General features: G+C 42.0%; 1 protein-coding gene across 2 annotated transcripts in view; it reads right to left on the reverse strand.

Moving 5' to 3' along the window:
- The window catches only part of LOC132996200 (phospholipid-transporting ATPase ABCA1-like), a 142,448-nt gene that overhangs the window by 41,518 nt on the left and 77,264 nt on the right, over positions 1-23,666 (reverse strand). For both annotated transcript variants that reach the window (XM_061066530.1, XM_061066529.1), the window contains exons 31-39: positions 22,779-22,877; positions 21,360-21,549; positions 13,274-13,368; positions 12,792-12,897; positions 8,919-8,993; positions 6,758-6,927; positions 2,657-2,834; positions 1,352-1,467; positions 473-617 (exon numbers count right to left, since the gene is read on the reverse strand). In XM_061066530.1, coding sequence (XP_060922513.1) covers positions 473-617; positions 1,352-1,467; positions 2,657-2,834; positions 6,758-6,927; positions 8,919-8,993; positions 12,792-12,897; positions 13,274-13,368; positions 21,360-21,549; positions 22,779-22,877 — 1,174 coding nt within the window. The remainder of the gene's footprint in view (positions 1-472; positions 618-1,351; positions 1,468-2,656; positions 2,835-6,757; positions 6,928-8,918; positions 8,994-12,791; positions 12,898-13,273; positions 13,369-21,359; positions 21,550-22,778; positions 22,878-23,666) is intronic.

The raw sequence follows: 23,666 nt of genomic DNA on the forward strand, positions 1-23,666 counted from the left end.
TTATTTTTTTTGAGTGTCTTTGTCTTTTGATTCCCCGGAGACTGAGGCAGCTTGCAGTGAAAATGAACACTAGCTGAAAGATGGATGAGGAGAGTTCTCCGAAGACCCAATTCGCACCAAACGATTAAACATTAAGGAGAATAGGGAAAATATTTCCTTTGAAAAAAATCCTAGAGAGAATAAAGGAAATATATTAAAAAATCATACCAGGTGGGTTCACACTCCACCCACGTACGTATGAAAGCATCTGCTTTGAAAACACACAGCGTTTATCTATGATTCAAGTCAATTAGACATCCACTGCTACAGCCTCAAAATATATAATTGCTAAGCAGCCTTTGCCGTCTGTGCTGCTACATTTCCCCAGTACTTCATCTTCTTAAATAATAAAATGGTGCGTATATGGATCAGCATCCCTTCTTTTTCAGCCCACTCCAGAATATGTGTGTTGATGTGTGTCGATTCCACTCACATCGTCGTCGTAGAGCTCCATGAAGAACGTGGCCACGCTGCCGTTGATACCGATGAAGAGGTTGATGCAGGTCAGCACCACGTAGGCCGTGCTGGGAACGCTGAAGATGAAGGAGGCGGGGTACATCATGGGGGTGATGGACCACCTAAAGAGAACAACTCAACGTTATCTCCTGGGTTGTTACCTGAGCAACGTGTTCGACAATGCGATGCATTTTTCTGGCTGCATCCACTTTGCCTCAAGGCTCAAGTGATTCTAGAGGCTACTTTGTTTGGTTTTGCATCTGATGTTTGCCGACTATAGTTTAGCCTTCTTCCGATGATGATGATGATGAAGATGATGCCAAATGAGGAAGGCAGTTGTTTGTGTTTCTCACATTTACTGCAGGTTTCTTTGGGCTATGTTCAATTCAGTTTTAAATAATAAAGCTACGGCCGTGAGTTGTGGTGTAAAAAAACAATAATAATAATAATCCTCACACTTCCACCCATTTCCCTGCCTGTTTGTTAAGGCCTTGTTTATGGCCCCATGCTGTGGCTGCTATTATCTTGTGTTACAACCATGTTGAAGTTCTGCAGGCAACCCTGAGCTAACCCAGTTTCTCGGGGCTGAGTAGCCCCATATGTAAAAAACAACAGTTGCAAGAATCTCTTGGAAAATATCTCTTCAGTCTTTATATAGTTGATTTTCAAAAAACATTTTTGCTCCCAACAGATTGAAAGGAATTCAGCTAACCATCAAATTTTGTGTTTGTGGCCATTCCAGGGTCATAAAGCTCCTTGAAACCCTCCTTTAAACTGCAGAACAATAACCTGTTGTCACTCCTGAAGAAATACAAGAGATGAATACCAGAAATATGGTGTTTTTTTATGTTCTTACCCATACAAAATGAGCAGCAAAATCAGGGCAGGCAGGTTAGGAGGCGAGACGTAGGCTTTTTGTTGGAAGGCGAGGAAGATCGCAATCACAATCAAACACGGGACGATGTAGTTACACTGTCAAAACAAACAGAAACAAGGGGGAAATTAAAAAAAAGACATAAGAAGCAGTTTTCATCCTCATCAGAAGCAAAAGCCTGTGTGTTATATTTAAGGGCATTCATAACTGCATCAAAAGATTTGGAGGCTCTTGATTTATTTATTTTTTTCATTTTTTAAACAAACTGAAACGATGTTGTAATTATAAAATCTGTAAATGACATTTTAATTAGCACTTCAATATAGCAGGCTTTCATGTTTTAATTAATTCAGTGAATAACAGACGCATCCCATTGTTGGAGGTAAGAGGTTGCTGAGTGAAGCTTTGACCTGAAAGGGTATACAATGCTCGTCTAGAGGTTTTTACTCTGATGTACTGATATTTATTGAATAATGTTTTTTTAAACCGTTCCATTGAAAAAGCTTTTACTTCAAGGCTTTCAAATTTTTTACCAAAGAACTAAATGAAAAAAATAACTGATAATGCGACTATATTTAACTTTGTATTAATATTCCCTCAAAGCTGCTCTTTTGTAAAATAAGCCCAGTTACCCGCTGGTGGATAAATGACGTACGATATATAAAATAAACAGAAAGTAGCAAGAAACAACCCAACTGATTACCATTCACAGAAAAACTTCATGGCGATCTATGAAGGAGCTTTCAATCTGGAGTTCCTGTTTTATATACCTATTGTAGATGGAGCTTGAATGCTAATGCAGAAAGCTTCAGGCGGGCATCATTAGACCGGCTCCTTCGGTCCATTTGTCTTCCACTCAGACAGCATTTATCTGCCATAATGATGAGCGCCCTGACGCCATTTCTTTACCAAAGGCACCTGATAAAATGTTTACTTCCATTGTGCCTCGGGGGAAACTGCCGGGTGAAGCCTGTTGAGCGAAACCAGCAGGGGTAGCCGCTGTCGATAATTACGCCTCAGCCAACGACTGCTGCTCAGGTGAAGATTTTATTTCCCCAGAAGCAAGTGGTGTCAAAGCTACATCATCAATTACAGTGGATGGAGAATTTTCTTTTTTTTTAAACATAGCGGTAGGTGGAGAAATATCAGTGTAATAGAAGGTAATCACACAACACAAACACCTATTGTAGCATGTCTTAAAACTTCCCTAGATTTATTCAACCAGCAGGAACATTTATTAGCACCTAAACAAGCAGTGATGCAGAAGTCTGAAAAACAGGTACCCACCATGTCCCAGGCAAAATTGGCCAACCAGTAGACAGCCGGGTTCACTCCGCTGACAAATTGCAGATGCTTGGCTTTGTTCACCCGCTCTTGGATGAGGAAGAGGACAAAGCTGGCAGGGATGAAGGACATGGCGAAGATAACGCAGATGGACACAACCACGTCGTTGGAGGTTGTGGCCCTGTGATTGAAAAGAGCACAGCAAACAGGAAGTTGACCAGAGAGTGATTTCCGTGCACAGGGCCACGCATGAAAGAGACATGACAGTGGGAGCGGAGATTAAAGTTTATTCAGGAGATGTTTTTGAAATGTATTTGTGTATATTCCTACAGCTGCCACTGGGATTTCCGGCTAAAATTATCAAAAAACATGAATTAAAATATGAAATATATTTGACGAAATACCTGACAATTCCTAAATTGAAATTGAAAGGTTTAAAGGTTCCTTTGTATTTGAATAGACTTCTCATACTATATTCATTTCATTCACAAGACCCAAGACCGAAATGACAGGAAAGGGCTTAACGACTATAATGTTTAAGTTAACGCAAGAGTTATGTTTAATAAGGTATATGAGGAGTATATCTCCTAAGAATGAAAATATTTCAGTCGTATCTGTTACTTGTTTAATGTAATTCTGCTACTGCACTAGTTTCTGTTACTGGACTTTTAAAAAAATACTTGTTTACTCACCAAAAATATTAATACAACAAAAAGAACAACAGAAAAGTTTCATGATTTAACAAATGAGAAAATGAGTCACACGAAGCATGGAGCTGAAACAGCATTCTGCTAATTTGCTATAACGTAATAAACACATTCGATTTATTACTTTGCAATGTTAGGATCCATTTAAACCACTTCTGTTGCACCTGCAGAAACGAATCCATACCCCTAATTTTGTTAATATTGATGACTTAATTAGACAAGCATTACATGCGTTAATGGAAAGCTCCGCCAATGCTGTTTGTACATAATAAAAAAGCTTTTAAAGATTACGACGGGCCACTTCCTATAAAGCCGACGGAGGGGCACAGTTAAAACTGTTGACCACACTTACAACCGTCTCCTTCCGTCATGTTAAGAGCAAATTACACCTTTCTCCTCCGAGATGCTGACCTTCATTTCACCGTCATTCGTCTTCATTTATGTCATCCTACTTTTTTGAAAATGTCCTTCGTCGCGCCTGCACAATTAGCATTGGGTGTATTCTTTTAACCCTCGGCCCACGTTAATCTCTCACAAGACTTCCCACTGCTGAATTAGCATATTAAATAAGTTACCCTGCATAGCTGTATTTATCATCGCCAACCAGACACAATTAGAGCACGCACATATGAAATAATTTACCTCTGTGGGCGCCAACCCCCGTTTCAACAGGTCTTATCGAGGGGCCGTGAGCCCTGGTTGGGTGGGGAGATAATACACTGCAGGGGACAGAGATGTGGATGATCTAAGCGTGAATGAAGCCGGCTAATTGCTGTGAGGACGAGGACAAGCAATCTGCTAATTAACTAATAATGGAAGAGCGGGAAAGATGAGCTGTGGGAGTGTGGCGTCGCAGTATGGATTGCTTTCCCCTCAGTGCGCATGCAGCCTTAGATGTTGAAGTGCAGTGGGGCTGAAAGCAGGAGATAATTATCAAATCTGAGGCTCCGGGCAAAACATCCAGGTCATTATTTGTTTCATGCAGCTTTCTGTTGATAATGTGTGGAAGCATTTTGAGCTTGATAGAAGCAAATCACAATTAATTTGTCACCTCAACAATATACATATTTAAATGGGATATGTTTTGCAGGGATCAAATCACTTGATAGCCACTAAAGTGCATATCAAACTCAACTGGATGGTTAATGTGACGTTTATGTCAGTTGCATGAATATTCCTCGGCAATTAAGAAGCAGGGCATTTCTATAGATGGTGGCGGAAATTGGAAAGACCTATTTCCCTGTCGTTTGAGAAGCAGCGGGAGAGAGAGAGAGAGAGAGTGGACTGGTAATTTTTGACGGATGTAAAACATCGACTTTCCTTCCACCTGCACACTTTCACGGTTTTGTGGCTCATGACATCACTCGCATTGAAATTGCTTGTGAAGCGCAGCGGAGGAGAGCATCACTCTAAATGAGATAATTCCGCCGGCCCAAAACCCGGAGAGGGAACAGGTCATTAGTGATGAATGATTATAGATATAACAGCTCTGGCAATTGTCTCTCCGTGACATTAATGTGGCGTCAATGAGAAATATAAATTCATTTTTAAGCCGGAGGTTCGCTTCTAATTTAAATATTTTCTGCAGGACAGGCATTTAGTGGCTCTTCTTATTCAACCAGGCAAGGAGGTGCTGACATAGACCAAAGAAATAAATGAGGGGATTACACCTTAAATAACCTTTTTCATGGGGCTGTAACAATAACTTAATTAGCTTACTTAACTTGAATAAGTTCAATAACTTGATTATAAAAATGTATCTGCAGCGACTGAGTTAACATCCAGAACCTTTCTAACGTCCTTTGACACCAAATACTTGTAATCGACTGTCATCATTTGATATTCTGCTGCAATTAACCACATAGGTGTTTCATGTCTGTAAAGAAATCGAAAACACAGACCCCATATCTACTTCATCCAGAATCCATACGTCTTGTTTTTCGTCCTGATATATTTCTTCGTGCACTTTTCCTGGTATTCAAAAGGGAGTTTCTATGACTCCCTTTTGAAACATTACAGGTTGTCATTTGATCCATTGCTCATATAAAAGAGTATCAAGAGGAGGTTAAAGCAACCTGGCTCCATTGTGCTTAGTCATCTGCTCAAGTGGTCTTTCCCCCCATTGCTGTTTGAGATCTGCGCACTTATTCCACAACGAAGGGATGTCCAAGCTAATCTAGAAATCACAGTTCATAAATTTCAGTCATCGCACTCTGCACGGAGTAGAGAGGGGGAAAGAGGCTCATCCTGAATCTACGGCGGGCAGGAAGGCAGGCCATCGTAATTATCTCCGTCGCAGTCTCCCTCTCTAACTCAGGTCTGTCGTCGGCACCTGATCACTACATAAATACCTGAGTGAGGAGCGGGCTGGAGCAGCAGCGGAGGGGCGAATTAAACTGCTACTGTGCGGTGATTGGTAGCAGCCATTGAAATGCCTGTATAATGTCAGGCCTTGTAGCTATGGCAGTGTATGGTAATTTGCTGCAGTGGGATGGATTCCAAGGGGCTTTCCATCAAAAGTGTGGATTCAATTAACGTCGCTTAGCGGCTAAGTTGTAAAATGACGACAACTGATAATGTCGGCGATTGCACGGTAGAATCAGTGGTCGTAAACAAAAACAAAACAAAAAGTACACAACACAGAGAGCTGCAAGAGTCGTATGGTACGAGCTGGTACTGTATGTTGGGATTTAGCATGTCATTAATCTCTGATTCTCATGGGGAGCTGCTCCCTCGCCAGCCCTGGGATGAGAAATGAGGAAAAAATAAGCTACATCCTCTTAAGGAGCTCCCCTGAGTCCTAAAAATCTGTGCATACACTCAAAGAAATCCCTCATCTATCCGTCTCACACTTTCTATTGTGCTGTCTCTGACTCGTCTCTTCCCACTTTGTCTGGGCTGTCTTCACTTTTGTACTTTCCACCGCTCTGTCCCGCTCACTCACCAGCAGTCGTTGTCTGGTGCATTCGCAGGAAATCAAAAATATTAAAAGAGAAATGCATCACAGCGGCAGTGCATGCGGAAATGTTATGAATGAAGCTGCAGGCAGGGTTTGCTCTAGCACTTTTCTCACACAGTAATATGTTACATAAAAGCAATTAAGTGCAGGATTCACTGTTAACCCCCCATATATCTCCCTCGAACATGTTTAGGTACAATATATACACCACACTGTCATTATTCTACACTAACAAGCTTGGTTGTGTAGCTATTTGATGCTATATTTTCCATTCTTAAGGCCGTGTTTGCTGACCTAACAAGACACAGAAATGTAATAATGACGACCAGTGAATAATTCTTCTCGGAGCTGGAACATTTCCTTCTGCGTTCACTTTCTCCACGCTGTCTAAACCAAATCTCCCCCCTCTAACTCTTGTTTTTGGTCTGATGAACTCACAAGGCCACAAAGGAGAGCTGCGACTTGGTGAGGTTCAGGGGGTGATTGGACACGGAGATGCCGTACTGGCGGGGATCCTCTCCCGCCGGCAGGTTTCCCCTCAGGATGGCATTGTTGGCCACACCGAGGAACGACACCACGCCGTGCCACGCCTGGTTGTAGAACCACACCTGCCGAGGTAGAGACAAGCATTAGCGCTGGGGAACAGCATGCGGAGGCTCGGCGGTTGCTTCAGATGTCTCCTAGCAACCACATCGGGCAACCGCCATGGCAGATTCGTTTGGACAAAAATTCAACAGGAGGGTGAAGGAAAGACAGAGAATTGGAGCAGATGCAAGGGACCAGTATAAACCAGTGACGGATACAACATCTTATGATTTAATTCCTTCCAAAGGTATTTCTTCAGTTTATTTAGTAGTAGTTTCAATTTTTCAAAATGACTATTCAACATAATTTGTTTTCTTTTTGTGATTTATTTGCTTAATGGGGTTATGTTTGGATGTCGTCTGAATAAATATTAAAGCGGAAAAATTGGCTTTCTCTTTTTGGAGATGAGAGGGACCTGGACATATATGGATGTTACATTATCCTTGAATTACATCCTTTAGCTGTAAATATTTGGAATGCATTCCTTTGCATAAAATTAATTGCTGTTTACAAACGGATCCTCTGGATGATTCCAATGCAAAACCCAATTGTGCAGACGTTCTCCAGAGTTTGTTATTGCTGCACATTGTGATGTATATGTTGTATTCAGTATTTCTATTGTCTTGCTCAATGGCTACAAAACAGCAAGAGGTCAAATTGATTCGGTCCACTCAGAGGAAAAGGGTTATATTGTCTCAAACGTTTTTGCCGTGGTAAATCCTGATCTATCAGAAGAAGCGAAAGAGCTGACAAAAATGTTTCAGTTTAGTTGATGTTAACAGCCTGTGATGACTGCCAACTCCCAATATGGCGTGGCATGCTAGCTGCTGCGGAGACAGTATAAGAAACACTTTAGCACAATTTCTTTTTAATCTAAGTGATTCTCTGAGTCTGTGGCTGCTGGGGTGTAGAAAAGAGGAAGAATGGATGAAAGAGAGCCGGAGAGAGAGAGAGAGAGAGAGAGAGGACTCCCCGCTGATAGTGCAGCGTTAATGAAGAGCGGATGGTGTTTGAGTGTCAGTCGAACAAAACTCTGCATCACAGAGGAGGATATGGAGAAACTTGAGGAGACGCACAGATGTGCACGCCTGTTTGCAGCACTTGCTCTCTCGCTCTCTCGCACACAGATTGACATCAGTTGAACTTTTCCTTATTATATTTTTCTTCATCCTCTAATTTTTGAAACGCCCGTAGCTAAAAGATCATTTGATGTCATTGAGATTAGAGCAAAGAGCATGTCTGCCAAATACAAGAAGGTGCGGCAGTGGGAGTGAAAACTATGTGAGAAGATATGATTGCAAGCTACTTCTGAAAAGACTAAAAAGATCGACTTCTTTTAAGAAGAGGAATAACTAATGTGATGTTATCTCCATCTTTACAACTATATTCAAATGCAATCAAGTGTTGACTTACTGCTTCATTCATTACACAACGAAGTATGCGACAGCTTATTGCTTCCACTTAAAACATTAATTACACACATACATTTAAATTATTGAGTTACCCACCAATTTGGTATATTTACAACTCATTCAAAGAGAAGCGACCAAATTACATCAAACAATTTGTAGCTGTATTTTGAAATGTGCAATATGAATTAAGCTATGGTTATAATTAGTAAGAACATTGTCTTTGCATTAAGGGATGGAAATACTACCAATTATATTTATTTTGCATAATTGTTTTACTGCCTGGTATCAGTATCAGCATCAGTTGGACTCTACCTTCATCTTATTCTTGGCAATTAAAACCACATCATTTTAAAACCACAAAATGTGTATTAGCTACAATGCCACATAATCTATAATTACTCTAACAGTGCGTCTAAAAAGGAGAGAATGGGAGAAATAGGTGGAGACAGTGGAGGAGTGCTCCTTCACCCGTTTCCCCATTTCATCGCCATTGCTTTCTAAAAAAAAATCTAAACCCAACTGGCATGATTTCAACAGAGTGAAATTTCAGTGGCTCTAATCTTACAGGAGAGCAAAGGGGCATCTGCCAATTAAAATAATACCTTAACGTTGTCCCTGGTTCCCAGCTTCTTCAGCAGCGACTCAGACTTCTGCAAGAGCTCATCAGTGACATTATCCTAAAGCAGATGAGGAAAACAAGAAAAAAAAACTCAGAGTTGGAGACTTAATTGGATACACTTGGAAAACCACTAGCGCTCTTTGAAATGCAAAAACACGGGGCAGAGGGAGACAGGAATTAAAACTTCCGGACAGCGCTTGGAAGTTTTAAAATGCCCCAGACGAGGAGGGGTGGAAATGTGTTCCCTGTTATTTTGGCTACTTTTTCCCCTCTCTGACATTTTATTTTTATTAAATTGTGTGTAATAATTAGAAGGAAGAGAATACGAAACGAAAAAAACAACAAATCAACTACTGTACCAATTATTCAAAGTGTCCTACAAAAAAAGTGTTGGATTTTGTGGTGAGGATGGGAAACGCTTGAGTGGTTGAACTGGACAGGTTGCATTAAAAATCCTCTCTCCTCCACTCGTGTTTCTTGTGAAATGAGCCCTGGGACGAGGGCTTGAGATGACAGGCGTGAGATTTCAAAGTTTCATGTCGATGCCGTGCTGTTCAGACCTCCGCCATGAGAGCGCTGAGCACATTACACGTGTGATATAAATGCAAATGGGCCTCCTGCTGGAACCCAGCCGTTGTCAGAGGGGCCGCAGGCGTGGAAACCAGGGTTTTGGGGAGGGGATGTGGTGTGAGGGGCGAGGAGAGAGGAAAGGGATATGTGGAGAAAAATCAAGAGAGATATCCGGAGAATGACAAGGTGTTACGGCTGATGGAGAGAGAGAGCGGAAGGAAATAGAGAGACAAGTCATCTCTCGCCAAGACAGTCACCTCAGGACAAAGGACTGAGATCAGAACATGTCTTACTTCTTCCATCCCTCAGTCCTTCACTCATGCCACATTGAGACCTCAACCAGAAATGTTGAACCATTTTAATAATGTATTGAGAGCTTTTGTATTTTTCCAACAAGGCCATAACAACCAGTATTTCTCCTTTTGGCATAACAAATGTTTCCCACATCATTTCAGGAACCCAGCGTGAGCGCTCCTTCTCTTTCCATATCACAGTGTGAGGAAAAGAAGAAAAAAACGCCCCTATCTACGCTGACAGGAGTATTTGTGCTAAATAAAATACCTTCTGTTCCAAGTCATTACCTATTCATACACCAGGCAGAGAACAAGGCTCCAACCCTTGCCGGTAATGCCTCCTCCAGCCAAAGCAGGGGAATCTTTACTCAGTTTCGTGTTGTTGTTTTTTTCTCTCTCTCTGGTTTGATTCTTGTTCCAAGCAGCAACAGGCGGTGCCAAAAGGCGACCTTCCCGAGGATTAGCGGCGACTGAAACGAGATGAGGAGTGGGCCAGCAGCTGCCTGAGTCTAATCCTCATCAGACTCCTCCCCGCTCAAGGACAATGACAAGGCTGGTTTGGCGGGTGGACCTGACGGCGCCAAGGCCAGCGACACGGCAATAAAGCCACTCGAGTGTTTGGTGACATTTTTTTGGTATCTATTCCAAAGTGGCCTGCACAGCTCAGTGGACGTGTGGCCTTGTGCGATGTTGTGTTCATATGTGTCTGCCTGCGGTGTAGGAAGTTTTCCAATTAGGAGTATGTGGTTAGTTAGAAAAGGAGCTTATATCCCTGAATTATTTCGATAATAATACAAAAATCTGTTGCTTTGGGAGGGCTAGAGAAACATTTCAGCGAACAGTTGTGACATTTATTCTATCTACATAACACACTGTGAGGTGCATTAGGCTTTCTTGTCCTCGTCGCCACCTCTTCCAACACAGAACCTGGTTTCTAGCTGCTCGACGGAGGAAATGCAATTACACAGAGATTTCAAAACCCACTTCCCCGTGTGCGCAGGTGGCTCAAAGCGAAGCGCTCCGACCCGTCAGTGTCTCACATCACGATTTCCTGCCGAGCGGCAAGTCGGACATTTCCCAAGGACGGCGCAGCACTTTAATCACAAGGAATAGAGCTCGGCGAGAGCTAATGCCCGACCATTAGAGTTACATCATCGCTAGCGCGCGAATTAAAGTCACATTAGCGTCAAGATCCAGGAGAGAGACAAGGGAGCCAGGTTAGGGACGAGACCGGAGGAGCCTGAGGGCAAAGCGGACGTGCTGATCTCAAAAGTAGTTTGAACGTCCAAAATTGTTAAATGTTAATATGAGAGCGGTATTCAAGAGAGAGGTGGAGACAGAGGGACAAGGAAGTTGGTTCAAGGGGTTGGAAGTAATGAAGTGCAGATACTGTGTTATTGTACTAAAGTAGATGACTTATCTGCACTTTATTATAAGTGTGTATTTTCCTCACGACTTTTTATCTCATCACAACTTTCTACTCTTTACATTTAGAACAATTGATTGGTTTCTGTTATTTAAATGAATTTGATGAAAGATTTAAAGTTTTAGAAAAATTTTGCATCATCTAGTGCCACCCTCCGAACATGATGAGAAAATAACGACAAGGGAGAAAAACAAAACATTCCCAGTTCTTCCTGTTCACATTTAAATTAAGAATTATCCATTCAAGACATTGCACACGTTTCAACCTGTACAATTTTTGAATTGCTTATTTTAGTGTATTTGAAATAACAGTGGTTTACATTATATAGTCTTTAAAGAATATTTATGTGACATGAGTTTCAGTTCCCTTTGCACAGAGCGATGACTCTTTCATACTTTTAGTTAATTTCCGAGTCTGTACTTTCATTTGAGTAAAAAGCTGAGTATAGTAGTACTTACTCTACTTTCAATTGAATAGTATATTTTTTTAATCCAATGTTCTTATATTCAGGTAGTTGAAATAAAGGAAAAGTCAAAGAAGTAGTGTCTGTTTTCCTTTGCAGTAAACACCCAAATTTCTTTGACAGATTCAAACACACGGACACTCACAGCCTGTTGCCATAGACACTGGACAAAACAGCTTGGAAGAATCCGGACCTCCTCTCTCCTTTGCTTTCATTCTCGTTGCCCTATTGTTCGAGATTGCAGCGGGATCCAAAAGTCCACTTCAAACATCAACACCTGTATCCAGGATACAAAGCTAACGGCACAAAGACCGCTGTGCTCCAATTAGCAGCAGCACACTGAAAGGGCGCCTGGCACACCGCAGCCTTGACAGGAAGAAACCGTTTCTGAAATCACCTCCTTCAGTCGCAAACATCGTCTCAAGATTGAATGTTGGACAGAAGGTCACAACAGAGGAGTCACAAAACTGATGACAGCTCCCAAGTTTGTTTTTTATGATTCCTGTGAACGTCCATTTAAGTATCCATGCTTTTTGTGATAACTGAAAACAGCTTTTGAGACGTGTGAGCCAAAACCAAATGATGTCATATTCATAGAAGTTATCCTACCAGGACTTTGAATGTCCATCCAATAGTGGGGGATATATTTCAGTCTGGACCGAAATAGCAGGCCGATCCACAGATGGACTGATATTTCCATCTCTCCAGCCGTGGAATGAGCACAGATAAAACAAAATCGAAATTCTAAATGTGATACTAGGAAATATTAACTTTCTTGTTTGAGAAACAACAATTGGATCCTTTATTCAATGTATAATATAATTAAACTACAAGTGGATTCCAAGGATAGGTGAGACTGTCTGTGACAAACCAATGGAACAGAAAGCAGACGTCCTGTCCTTGTTTTATACGTTTGTGTTGCAGAAAAACAAACACTGAGACTACAGGCGTCCTTCTTTATCCCTCTGGGCTGTTTCCCAACTGTATATCTTGACCTTGCACTAGGCTATAGTGTATAATACTTTTCTTCTCATGAAATATTTTCAGACAATCACGTGGCTTCAACATCAGGCTTGACTCTGAGTGGGAACATTTATGACGTACCTGAGATGGACCGAGCAGGTCTCTTAGATCCCTGAATACAACCTCGATATCTCCCTCAGTCAGACGGACTTGTGAGTTGACTCCTCCGACAGACACACCCCCGTACCTGAAGTGGCAGAAAGCAGATAATAAGAGCACAGAAAAGAACACAGTGACAGTTTCTTCAAAATGTCTTCATGTAGTTAAAAAACACATAAAGGGAAGCGTATCAAAGAGCGGCTCGGTCGTATTCGTCAAAGCGTTTTTCACACGTTGAGATGGAAACGGCAGCACGGTGCATGGAACTTCCACCTTTTATTCATATGACTGTGGCTGACCTTCTCAAAGTGCTCGCACCAACACCACAACAGCGGCGAAGGTAGTAATTTGGAAGTCTCCAGTCTCGTAAAGTGCTGTCAGACAGGTGAGTGAACTGTGATTACCTCATGCAAAAACCCTCGCCGGACCACATTCAAAAAACACAGACGACTGACATTTATTACCTCGTTTTACCCGAGTGCTCAAAAGTCTTGAGGAGGAAGTCAGACATGTTCCGGCCGGTTAAATCCTCCAAGGTGTCTGTCGTGTTCTGGATCCTCTGGTTTGAGGAAAGTCAAAAGACAAAACATTACAAACACAATATTAGTTTGCTCCACCAAGGAGGGTTAGGGTTAGATTTTTACATCCCAGTCTGTTTGATTATTTGTGAGCAAAATTACGCAAAAACTACCCAAGACATTTCTACGAACCATTGATGGAATGATTCAGTATGAGTCAGGGAAGAACTCATTATTATTATTATATATTATCAACAACATTTACCTTGATTTCTCAGAATAGTTCCTGGCTGTTGATTTGAAAGATCTGGCATGTTTAGGGGAGATATTCTATTTCTATGCAATTTTTGGTGGATCTAAGTAGCAGGTCGGGTGAATTTAAATGTGGTTTCATGAGGGACATCTAGCAGGCTTTGCAGCATTAGCAATTCTTATCAGATAGTTTTCTGGCCACTTGATCAATGTTTACTCAACTCTCCTTTTAGCTCTGTTTTTGTTTCTACCAACTCCTGATGGTGTCGGATGGGTATCGCAAAGAGGGTTTATCATTAAAGAGGTGTTAATGAAAAAACAGCTCTCCCCCTCTCCCTGAGAAAGATGTGTGTGCTTGTGTGTGTGTGTGTATGTGTGAAGTACAGAATCCAGATGAGAGGGGATGACCACAGACCAACTCCAGGGGGCGCACGGGCTAATTCTTCCGTGGAAACTCGTGCAAAACCTCCAAAACTTAAGACCGGCAGCATTTTGCAGGTGAGATCTGTTCACAGCACCGTGGAACATTGTCTCTAGAACCTTATCATAATAGTCAATTAAGCTCAGGCGAAAAACTAGACCCCAGCCAAAGCTGCGCGAGCTGCCTCTGATGTCAAAGGACCCTAATTAGATGCCCCTCTGTGGATAAATGGGTACATTCAAACATCCAATTAAGAGAGGGTGCGACACACTGCAATGAATACGCTCCGCAACGTGTGGACTGATACTTCCCGGTACACACGCTCACGCTACTTCCTCCCTGCTTATTTAGAGAGGTAACGCTATGCTAATTAGCGGAGTGATCCTTGATAACGTGCAACTGAGACCCCCCGACTGCAATGCAATTTACTAATTTACCCCCTAGTTGCAATGGTTATCTACTCGTGTGTACAAACAGATTGACGTGTGAGCTTAGGGTCCAAATGGGGTGTGGATTAATCTTCGCAACAACTTCCTTTAGGGAAGCATTACGCCTTGTTTGGATTTGAGTGTAGTTGACAGTGTTGGTCCATAGGGTGTGGACGGAGATGTATAGTGAAGAGGAGACCAATATGCTTTGAGTAAAAAGAGGAATGGGGAAATATTATATGTCAGTTTTGCAATAAAAACTACAACAAATGATGTGCAAAAAACAGCAGGAGGACCGAAATGTTATTGAAGATAGCAGAGGAGAGGAGGAGGAGGAGAAGTGGAGTCACAAGGCAAAGAACAAACAGAAGGAGGAAAGCAGAGGAAGAGTCGGACCCATCTGGTTTATGAATCAGCGATAAGGAGGACCAGCAGCACTGCAACCTTCACTTATCTCTGAACAAACATGCTTCTCTTTCGAAAAGCCACAGGAACTTGGAAACAAACAAAACCTTCCAAAAAACAAGAGCGTTTAAACTCTGCTGTGCACGCAATGAGTTCATACCAAAGCATACAGTCGGTGTGGGTAATTATTTTGGCCTGGGTTCATATCCCCCATCAAAAGGCTGAGATGGGAACATTACGTAACTGTGCGATATACCTGCGCCGGCATCCCTTGTTCATTACCAGGGGAACAGCTTCAGTGTGCTCCACATTCTCGTGTGACATCAGTTCTCCACCACGCGGCGGCGGCTTGATAGATGAGGAAGCAAACAGGGGTGAGTGAAATGTAAATGAAGGAGCGACCAAATCTGTGGAATGAGCTGGCGCACTCCAGCAGCGGAAAGATGAGAGGCTGCGCCGTGTTGGTATCGGCGCTGTACCTCTGAGCGAGGACTCAAATTGTATTCAGAGTGCACAGAGGAAAGCAACTCAGGGGAAAGCTGAATCTTCTGTAATTAAACATGTTGTGTTGAGGTGTATGGTTGTTGTTTTTTCATGATCAGGTTAATTGGGTTTTCATGCATAATGATGCTTCTGCACATGCCAAGATGTTTTAAGTATTGCATGTTAGAGGACGTCTGGATCCACCACAATATTTAAACAGTTCTTTCTTGGTCTATGTCGCATCATTCCCCATTAGTTTTGTGAAAATCAATGCAGTACTTTTTGCGTTACTGCTGCTAAAACCGCCCGCCACAAGACCAGCTTCTTCCCGACTGCAGTTGGCCTTATCAACAAGGCCCGGGACCCCCACCTGACTTGGACTTTTATTCGGCCCCCACACCTCAAGGATGTGTTAAATTAACACATATTATATTATATTATATTATTCTGCATTACATTGCATATTGCAATTTGACACTGTTCACTGTTTTGCTTTTTGCTTTTTGCATTTTGAATTTCACTTTTTACTTCACTTTTTATTAGGGCTGGGCAAGTTAACTCGTTTTAATCGAGTTAACTCAAGTGATGAGTTAACTCGATTGTTTATCCGCCAATTATTTTCTTTTTTCCTGTTCTGCAGCAGTCAGCAACAGACTTTCACAAAATAAAAGCCTGACTTTCACAATAAAACAATAAATAATCAAACCTGAGTGAATGCGAGATAAAATAATTAATCGAGTTAACTCATCACTTGAGTTAACTCGAGTTAACTCAATTGAAAAGAGTAAATAGTGAGTAAATATATATTGTTTTTATTTCTATTTTTTATTATTATTACTATTATTGTTTTTCTTATGTGTGGTGTATTTATTGTGTTTTTATGTTTCTATGTTCATTGTATGCACCAATAACCAGAGCAAATTCCATAGGTGTTTACCTACTTGGCAATAAATACCTTCTGATTCTGATTCTGAACCAACAAACAACCAAATGGCCAGCAGCAAAAAAAAACAAGCTTCTTTGTGCGGACTGTAACTGGACTTGTGAGAAAAGCACTTGCTGCTGTGGCTCTTCTGTCCCAGGTCAGGGGAGAGCGGGTCACTGAAGCACACACCTGGTGACACATTCCCCTCCTCTCGCCTTCTGCCCGTGTTGTTTAACCATGACAAAGAGACACAATCCACCATTTGCCTCGCCTCACAAGCCAATGACCTTTGTGCTTTTGTTTCTGAGCATCTCTCGCCCTCTGCTGAGACGGTCGTTCTCACACTGAAATGGATCCGCGGGTGTTTCGGAGTCAGAGGGACAAATCAACAGGGCCCAGCAGAGAGAGGGATGTGTCACACTGTCGTGTTTACAGGTTGAGGTTTGGACTGGCGGGGTCGGGAGCTGATCTGTGGTCAGCCGGGTTTGGTCATGCCAGCAGCTGTTGCCTGAGATAGAGCCTCAGACTCAAGGTTTACAGATTTGTTTGATTTCCAGCGACTGGAAAAAACAAGTTGTTGCAACAGTTTCCCCCAAAAAATAGAGTTCATTTGGAATCTAAACATAAATGCCAAAAACCAGAAATAAAACAGCGTCGGGATTATGCCGCATTAAAAATTCATCACTTCCTTTTCAAGAAGTACAACAAAGACACGTTTTCTTCTCAAAACACCAAGTAGATAGTGCTGGTTGCACCCCCGGATTTCCAAACAGTCTTTTTCTCCACACGAATGGTAAACCGATGCCCAACTTCAATAGTCTGATAGATGAGGCCAAGGAGAGTAATTCACAAGCGCGCTGCAGTTAGGCCAGTCTCCAAATGATAAAGACATCAATCGTAATGCGATGAACGTGGCGGCTTTATCAATTCCTCCCCACGCATGACGGCCCATTCATCTAGGAAGGTTAAATATCACCAGTGAACAAGAGTCAATACCAGAGAATTGATAATGGGCTCGCTGTTGCCTGCCATTTCCATGGAAACAATGATTTCCCACTACCTCCCGTTGTGCTAGGTCCATGTTCTTTTCTTCCTCGTCTCTTTTCTCTGTAGTTTCTCAAGGGCATATACGTCGGAGGATGGGCGGGATGAAAGACAGAAGAAACGAGGGGCTAGTGTGGAGCTGATGCACTTTGTCATGACTTATTCAACAGGGGAGGCTTTCAGGTCAAAGGGAATACATCCTCAAAATGTGCTCAGTGGCTGTGGGTGGTCTCTGCCTTGGACCTGCATTTATTTATGCACTCCCCCCCCCCCCCCTGCGATGGACCACAGGTAGGCAATGCAGCAATGGCGACAAATCCCTGTTCCCTAGAACATGGACATACGTACTGAAGTGCAGATGTTTTTTTAGCTGCATGTCCCATTTCATTTATTCATAAATGTCACTATATTTATTCTGAACACAGGCCTCCTCTTCTGTACTGTATATGACGTGTGCACTTAAGCACTGCTCTACAGTACATTTTCAAGTCAAGCTGTGCGTCACGAACCTGCTGGTGCTTCGCGGTTAACAGCAGGGAGACAGGGGAGGATTATACAGTAGCTCCCTGTAATTTACTGTCATTTCTAAGGAGAATACACTACTATGCTGCTTAAGAAGCATATTTTCACTATACACAACGTGGTCGACCCCTTTATCTCTTTTCATCCATACAACTACAGTGATTTCAAAAGAAAACACAGAAATGTTTTGACACTGTATCATCCGCGTCCATACTAACAGTCATGACAATGCATATGACCACAAGTACAGTGGTTTCAAAAACAACATAGTTGTGATGGAAATCTGGAGATACAAGAGGCTGGAAACAACAAAGTTATCTACGTGTATTTAATAAGGGGCTTTCTGGAGAAAGGATCGACACAGGGAAACCGCAAGGGTCTCAGAGTGAAGATGAAGAACAGTCGAATACAAGGGTCATATATAGGAGGGCTGAGGGCTGTCTCTTTGAACCAATCCAGACAGGTTCCATTGGTGGGGGAAGGATAGGAAACTAAACACAACAGCGGATTCACATGTGTTTCCTAAGGTGATAAGAAGACATACACTCCTTCCTATGATGGGTAATTAAGTCGCAAAAGGTCTCACTGTATTGACGTCATAAACAGTTCCGACCATATAACAGCTCAAGTCATCAAACATTTGTAGTATGTAAATACAAGTCATAAAAGTCTCTTGAGAAGGCTTCAAACACTTACTGTCCAAATACAAAATACTTTTTCAACCTTGCTTAGTTAATTTTCTACTACAATAGTAGTATAGATTTAGCCTCAAAATCTCACTGTAGTTTCTACATATGAACTCTATCACAGTGCTATCAAGATTACACATGATGGAATAAAAGGTTACAAACCGTGTTCCACAAACTGACCCCTGCCAAATTAATAAAGTGCTGCAATATGCAAAGAGAGTGAACAGCCTGTGCATCGCATATGAATGTTCTCATCTGCTGACTCGTCTTCTGATATATTCTCTTGTTGCAGTTTCTTTTAATTTCAAAGTCCCTTTAGCCACAGAGGGAGATGACTTGCAATGATCTTGCTGCATGATAATAACTCAGTGTCCTCAGGGTTATTTAGTCCGTTCAATATCCTTTTACAGGAACTGGATTGGAACAAAATAAGATGTTGTGAATAAGAGATAAATGATGCAAGTGAATGTAACAGGATGTCGAAAAATAATTTGTCTTTGTAAATGGTGTTTTATTTAACCAATACTTTGTGTACTATAAGCACCAGCCACATACACAATGGCAGGAAACAGTAGAAATAAAGTAGTTAAGTAGGGGCAATTCATAAAGTGAGAGAAAAAGAGAGGAGAAGCACCTAAAATGGAATACACAGGAGTGAGGCTGTAAATGGAAGCAGAAAAGCTGAATAAAAAAAGCAAGAGCTTAATGGCCAGGGTGAAGATACAGAGACACAAGGAGCTCCTGAACAAATGGGGGGACTCCTTGACAGCGCTGTCACCAGCTAGGACCCGAATGTCAGGCGGAGGAAAAGGTTACAAAAAGGGCACTTCTCCTGTTTGACTGTCTCAACAATCATCCTATACCATGATCCCCGGACAGTTGCTAGCTTCAAAGTGGCCCTAAATGGCCCTGTCACGGGAAGCGGCGCACAGCGAGGAAATCGCACGAGTTCAATGAGGCATCGCAGATCCGTGGAGGGTGTGAAATGGCACATCGCAGAGAGTGGTGCCGTATAGAGGGGAGGTATGGGGGGTTTGGGAGGAAGTGGGGAGAAGGAGAGGGGCCCAGTGGTATCATTCATGCGTCATGTGTTGTAAGAAATCACGTTTTTTTATATAAGTCGTGTTAGTCTGTGCTGATAAGATCCAATATTTAGATTATTATAATAATGTTAATAATAATGGTAGTATTTATGTTAGATATGAAACACTGGCTATTATTCACATGTTTAGGCACATGACTGTTGGTAGACATGCTTGTTTACTCTGTGCAGGATTACCAGTATAAATGAGTCAGGAGTATTTGGACACCAGGTAGAGAATTGTAGTTTTTGTACTGTAGTTTCTTATAATTCATTCATGTTCCAGAGTACCATCATGTCTTTGCCATGTCACACTCATCCTTATATTTATTTTCTGTTGGAACAATCTCTGTCAAAGGTGCTATATTCAAATAAACTTGTATAACAACGACATGCACACGCAAGATTTACTGCCACACTATTCAGTCTCAGTGAGTTATCGCCTCATTTCGAATTCAAATTTCTTGAAAATAAATGCAGAAACACTTTTGATATCAGCGGCATGGTAAATACATTTGATTTGTGAGCTGTTGCCAAAATAACAAATACAACGACAACCAGTGCACCCTAACTTTGCATGACAGGAATTGATGTACACGCGTACAGCTGCAGGTTTTTCGAAATAATGCAACACAGATCACTTGAGAAGGAAAGTGGGCTTCTATTTTACAGCCAAATTACATGTATCACATATCAGAATACCTTTGCTGTTATTTCTCGATCTTACTGGTCTAAACTACCACAAATTCCAAATCTTCATGAGACAGAACCAGTCATAAACAAATATTTGAAAGTATAGACACATGCACAAGGCACAGGTATCAGACAAAAGCCATCTCTGAGAGAATGGAGGTGTCGCGGCAATGGCAATTTCTCCGTCTGCGGCTTAAGTTTCTCATCATCGTTGGAACGCAGGAGTGCAAACCTTTCGACTCCAAATGAGACACTACGCTCTCTCTCTCTGTATCGTGGCTCCTTCACTCAGCAGGTGGCGGCTGCCAGGCAGAAATGCAGCGATCTCTAACCTGCTCATTGATCCACGCCTGGATCGAGCCTCATCAGATCAGACCAAGCTACATTTGCTCTCCCTGCATTTGGGCATGTTTATTATTGAAGTAATAGCCTACTGGGGGGACTGGTATTGACTTGTGCAGGGTGAGACACAGAAACCTGTAGGGACTTGTGAGACGTGAGCAGGAAAAGGTGAGATGCTTCATGTTCCGAAGACACGGTGAAAAAGCCTCATGTGGTATATACGGTAAATGGATTTTTAAGGTATGGTTAAGAAGCTGATTCACTTGCAGAGGGCGTTTCTGTGTATTTTCAGTGGAATCACTTTCAGCCCTGCTCTCACGCCCGCTTGCAGGTTCACAAAAGGGACGCAGCAGAAAAGCCTGATTTACATTTTGCAATGCAACGCAGAATCCTCGCACTTGTTAGTAAGTACCTTTACATTTTCGAATCAAAATGATGCTGACTGGGACTTTCAGCCTGGAAGCCAGAAGCTCCCGTGATAAGCAGTTTTTATTGTATTGTTGAGTCACAGATTTTATTATATTTTTTTACATTTGGACATTCCCACAATGCAGTTTCCCCCTCTGTGACACATGTTTTGATAGTGTAAAGTTTTTTAGCAGAAAGCTTGACAGCGAAGCAAGAGAAGCTCAGGCGGGTTTTTCACTCTTTTGCTGAAGGGGACTTAGAGACAAAGCAGCTGATCAAACTTTGGATCTCCTGCTACCCTGCCACCGAAAGGCACAAGCTTCAGTTAAATAGACTAACCTGAGGTGGAGGGAGCCCCCCCGCTCCAGGGGGACAGACGGGTAACATGGTCGTCCGTTCAGGCGTGCTGCACTGACAGGAAGGGGAGGGGTCAGCCATGCTCCAGTTCCCGTTGAGGAAGATGTCGCTGACCGACTGGTCTACGGGCGGAGTGAACCACTCAGACCCACTGGAGGAACATGGCAACTTCCTGCAGAAGAAAAAGAAAAAAGGGGAACATTGGTAATAATTCATTCTTTCCACCCTCATCAATCATCATTTGAATCATATTCTCTCTCATCTGAACAACAAGTGTGACTGCAGTGAACCACGCTGTGCTACTGCTGTGTAGCAACAAAATAAAACTGTGGTCTGAAAGAAAGTATAAAATGAACTGGTTATCAAACAGGATGCTACAGAACGGGTTTCTAATTACCCACTTAGAATAAACTGCATGTGTCACAAGTGATATATATTTTAAAAGAAAGCTGAATAACTGAGGAACTTTGTGTTACACACTCACATCTGTGAATTATGCAGGACACAAGCTTCTGTACTATTGTTGGATGTCAAAGAGATATTCATTGTTACTCTCGTCATGATGAATTTGTGTTTGTGAAAAGATATTTACCTCCAACGCAGGTTATAACCAAAATGATTTGCACCCACCTTGGTGAAGTGATGGCACACGGGCCAGGAAAGAAAGAAAGAAAATGTTTTCTGTAATCCTGTAAATTAACTGGCACTAATCTGTTGTAATCACCCCAGGTGTCACATGAAGAAATAGGAAATCAGAAGGTTAATTCTAATAGGAACAGTTTTGATTTTTAATTCACCTTGCATGTTTTAACTAATGGTTAAAATGCGATAATGATAATTGCTTTTTAAATTGTATTTGACTGAGGAAATAATCTTGCCACCCTCATTCTGTGTTTAGTTTGGGATCCACTGCAAGTTTTAAAATAATATTCGGGCTTTAACCATGTGTGTCAGGAACAAGGTGACACAAACTTAGTGCAGCTTATAGTCACTGCATCAGGATCTGGTTTGGTTCAGAAAAAAAAACTAAATTCCATCTGGTTCCGACGGCCTTGGACAGCAAAGCACTGTCCTCTAGTGTGCATCTAATCAATTTCTCAGGAAATAATGAATGGACCTTGATTTAAGATTGTTTTTCCTCGGAGGAGAATTGCACAGAGCGCCATTCAAGCTGTTTATTGATTACATTTGTTTTTGGCTTTCAAAATCATTCAGGGTTAGTTCACTTTTTAATGGCTTGTCCTGTTTTCTCCAGCAGGCACAGACTCCTACTTAGACTTGCATGACTCCATGTTTGCATACAGGTGTATTACAGATGTGCACAGTTGTGTGCCAACTAGCCATAGGCATAAGAAGCATTTGGCAGGATTTCATGTGCACGGTGGAGTCTTGGTTTCTTACGGTATCGGGTTTCCATCCATGCAGCGAGTCCCAAACCCAGGGTTGTTCACGAGCGTCTCCACCACCTGAGACACCTCCAGGTTTCCTGGCCCGTCATTGCTGTGTAAATTGGCAAATATAATTAACGTTTATACACATGCAAACATTTGGACGAATAAGATGTTAATCCAAACAGAGGCACACATCTCTTTAATCTGTGAGCATCAGCCAGTTTGGCATAAAGTCAATAAAGGAGACCAAACCCGTAATTGGGTCTTATGGTCTGACACAAGCACATAAGTCAAGGAAAAATAAATGACTTGGATTGCGGGTCCATTTTGGTGGGACCATGGAATTACAAAAAAACAGGAACATATAGAGTATGAAGTAACAATATGTCTGGTTTATCAAAAGGATCTTACTTCAAGGACGGCGGGAATTAGACCCCTCCCCCTGCAGAAGAAAGCTGGGCCCATTTACACTAGAAATACCGTCTAGACATTCAAAATGGAAATACCAATCAGAGTCCTGGTCATGACAAATGATCGGCCGAGATTTATTGTCATTCCATCGAGTGATGGAGCACCAGAGTCTATTTTCAACAGCTGAACCAATTTACAGAATGACCTCTGCAGCCTCTAATTTCAAAATGCTCGGGATCCGCAGCCAGACGTCTCTAAGGTTACGGCCAAAAAATAAAAGACCAAGCAGGGCGGCTGTGTCTAACTCTTGACCTCTGATCTTGGTGTCACATTGAGATAGTTACACCATCTCAAACACCAACTCATTATTTGATATTAGAGGCCCCTGCAAATAAGTCAGAGATAAATTGCCAGCGGACTTTGTATTTTCTTCTGAATCCACTTATCTGAGTGACACGAATCTCCAGAATTCTCATTTTGTTTGCAG

The sequence above is a fragment of the Limanda limanda genome, chromosome 22, assembly GCF_963576545.1.
Source record: "Limanda limanda chromosome 22, fLimLim1.1, whole genome shotgun sequence".
Taxonomy (NCBI): Eukaryota; Metazoa; Chordata; class Actinopteri; order Pleuronectiformes; family Pleuronectidae; genus Limanda; species Limanda limanda.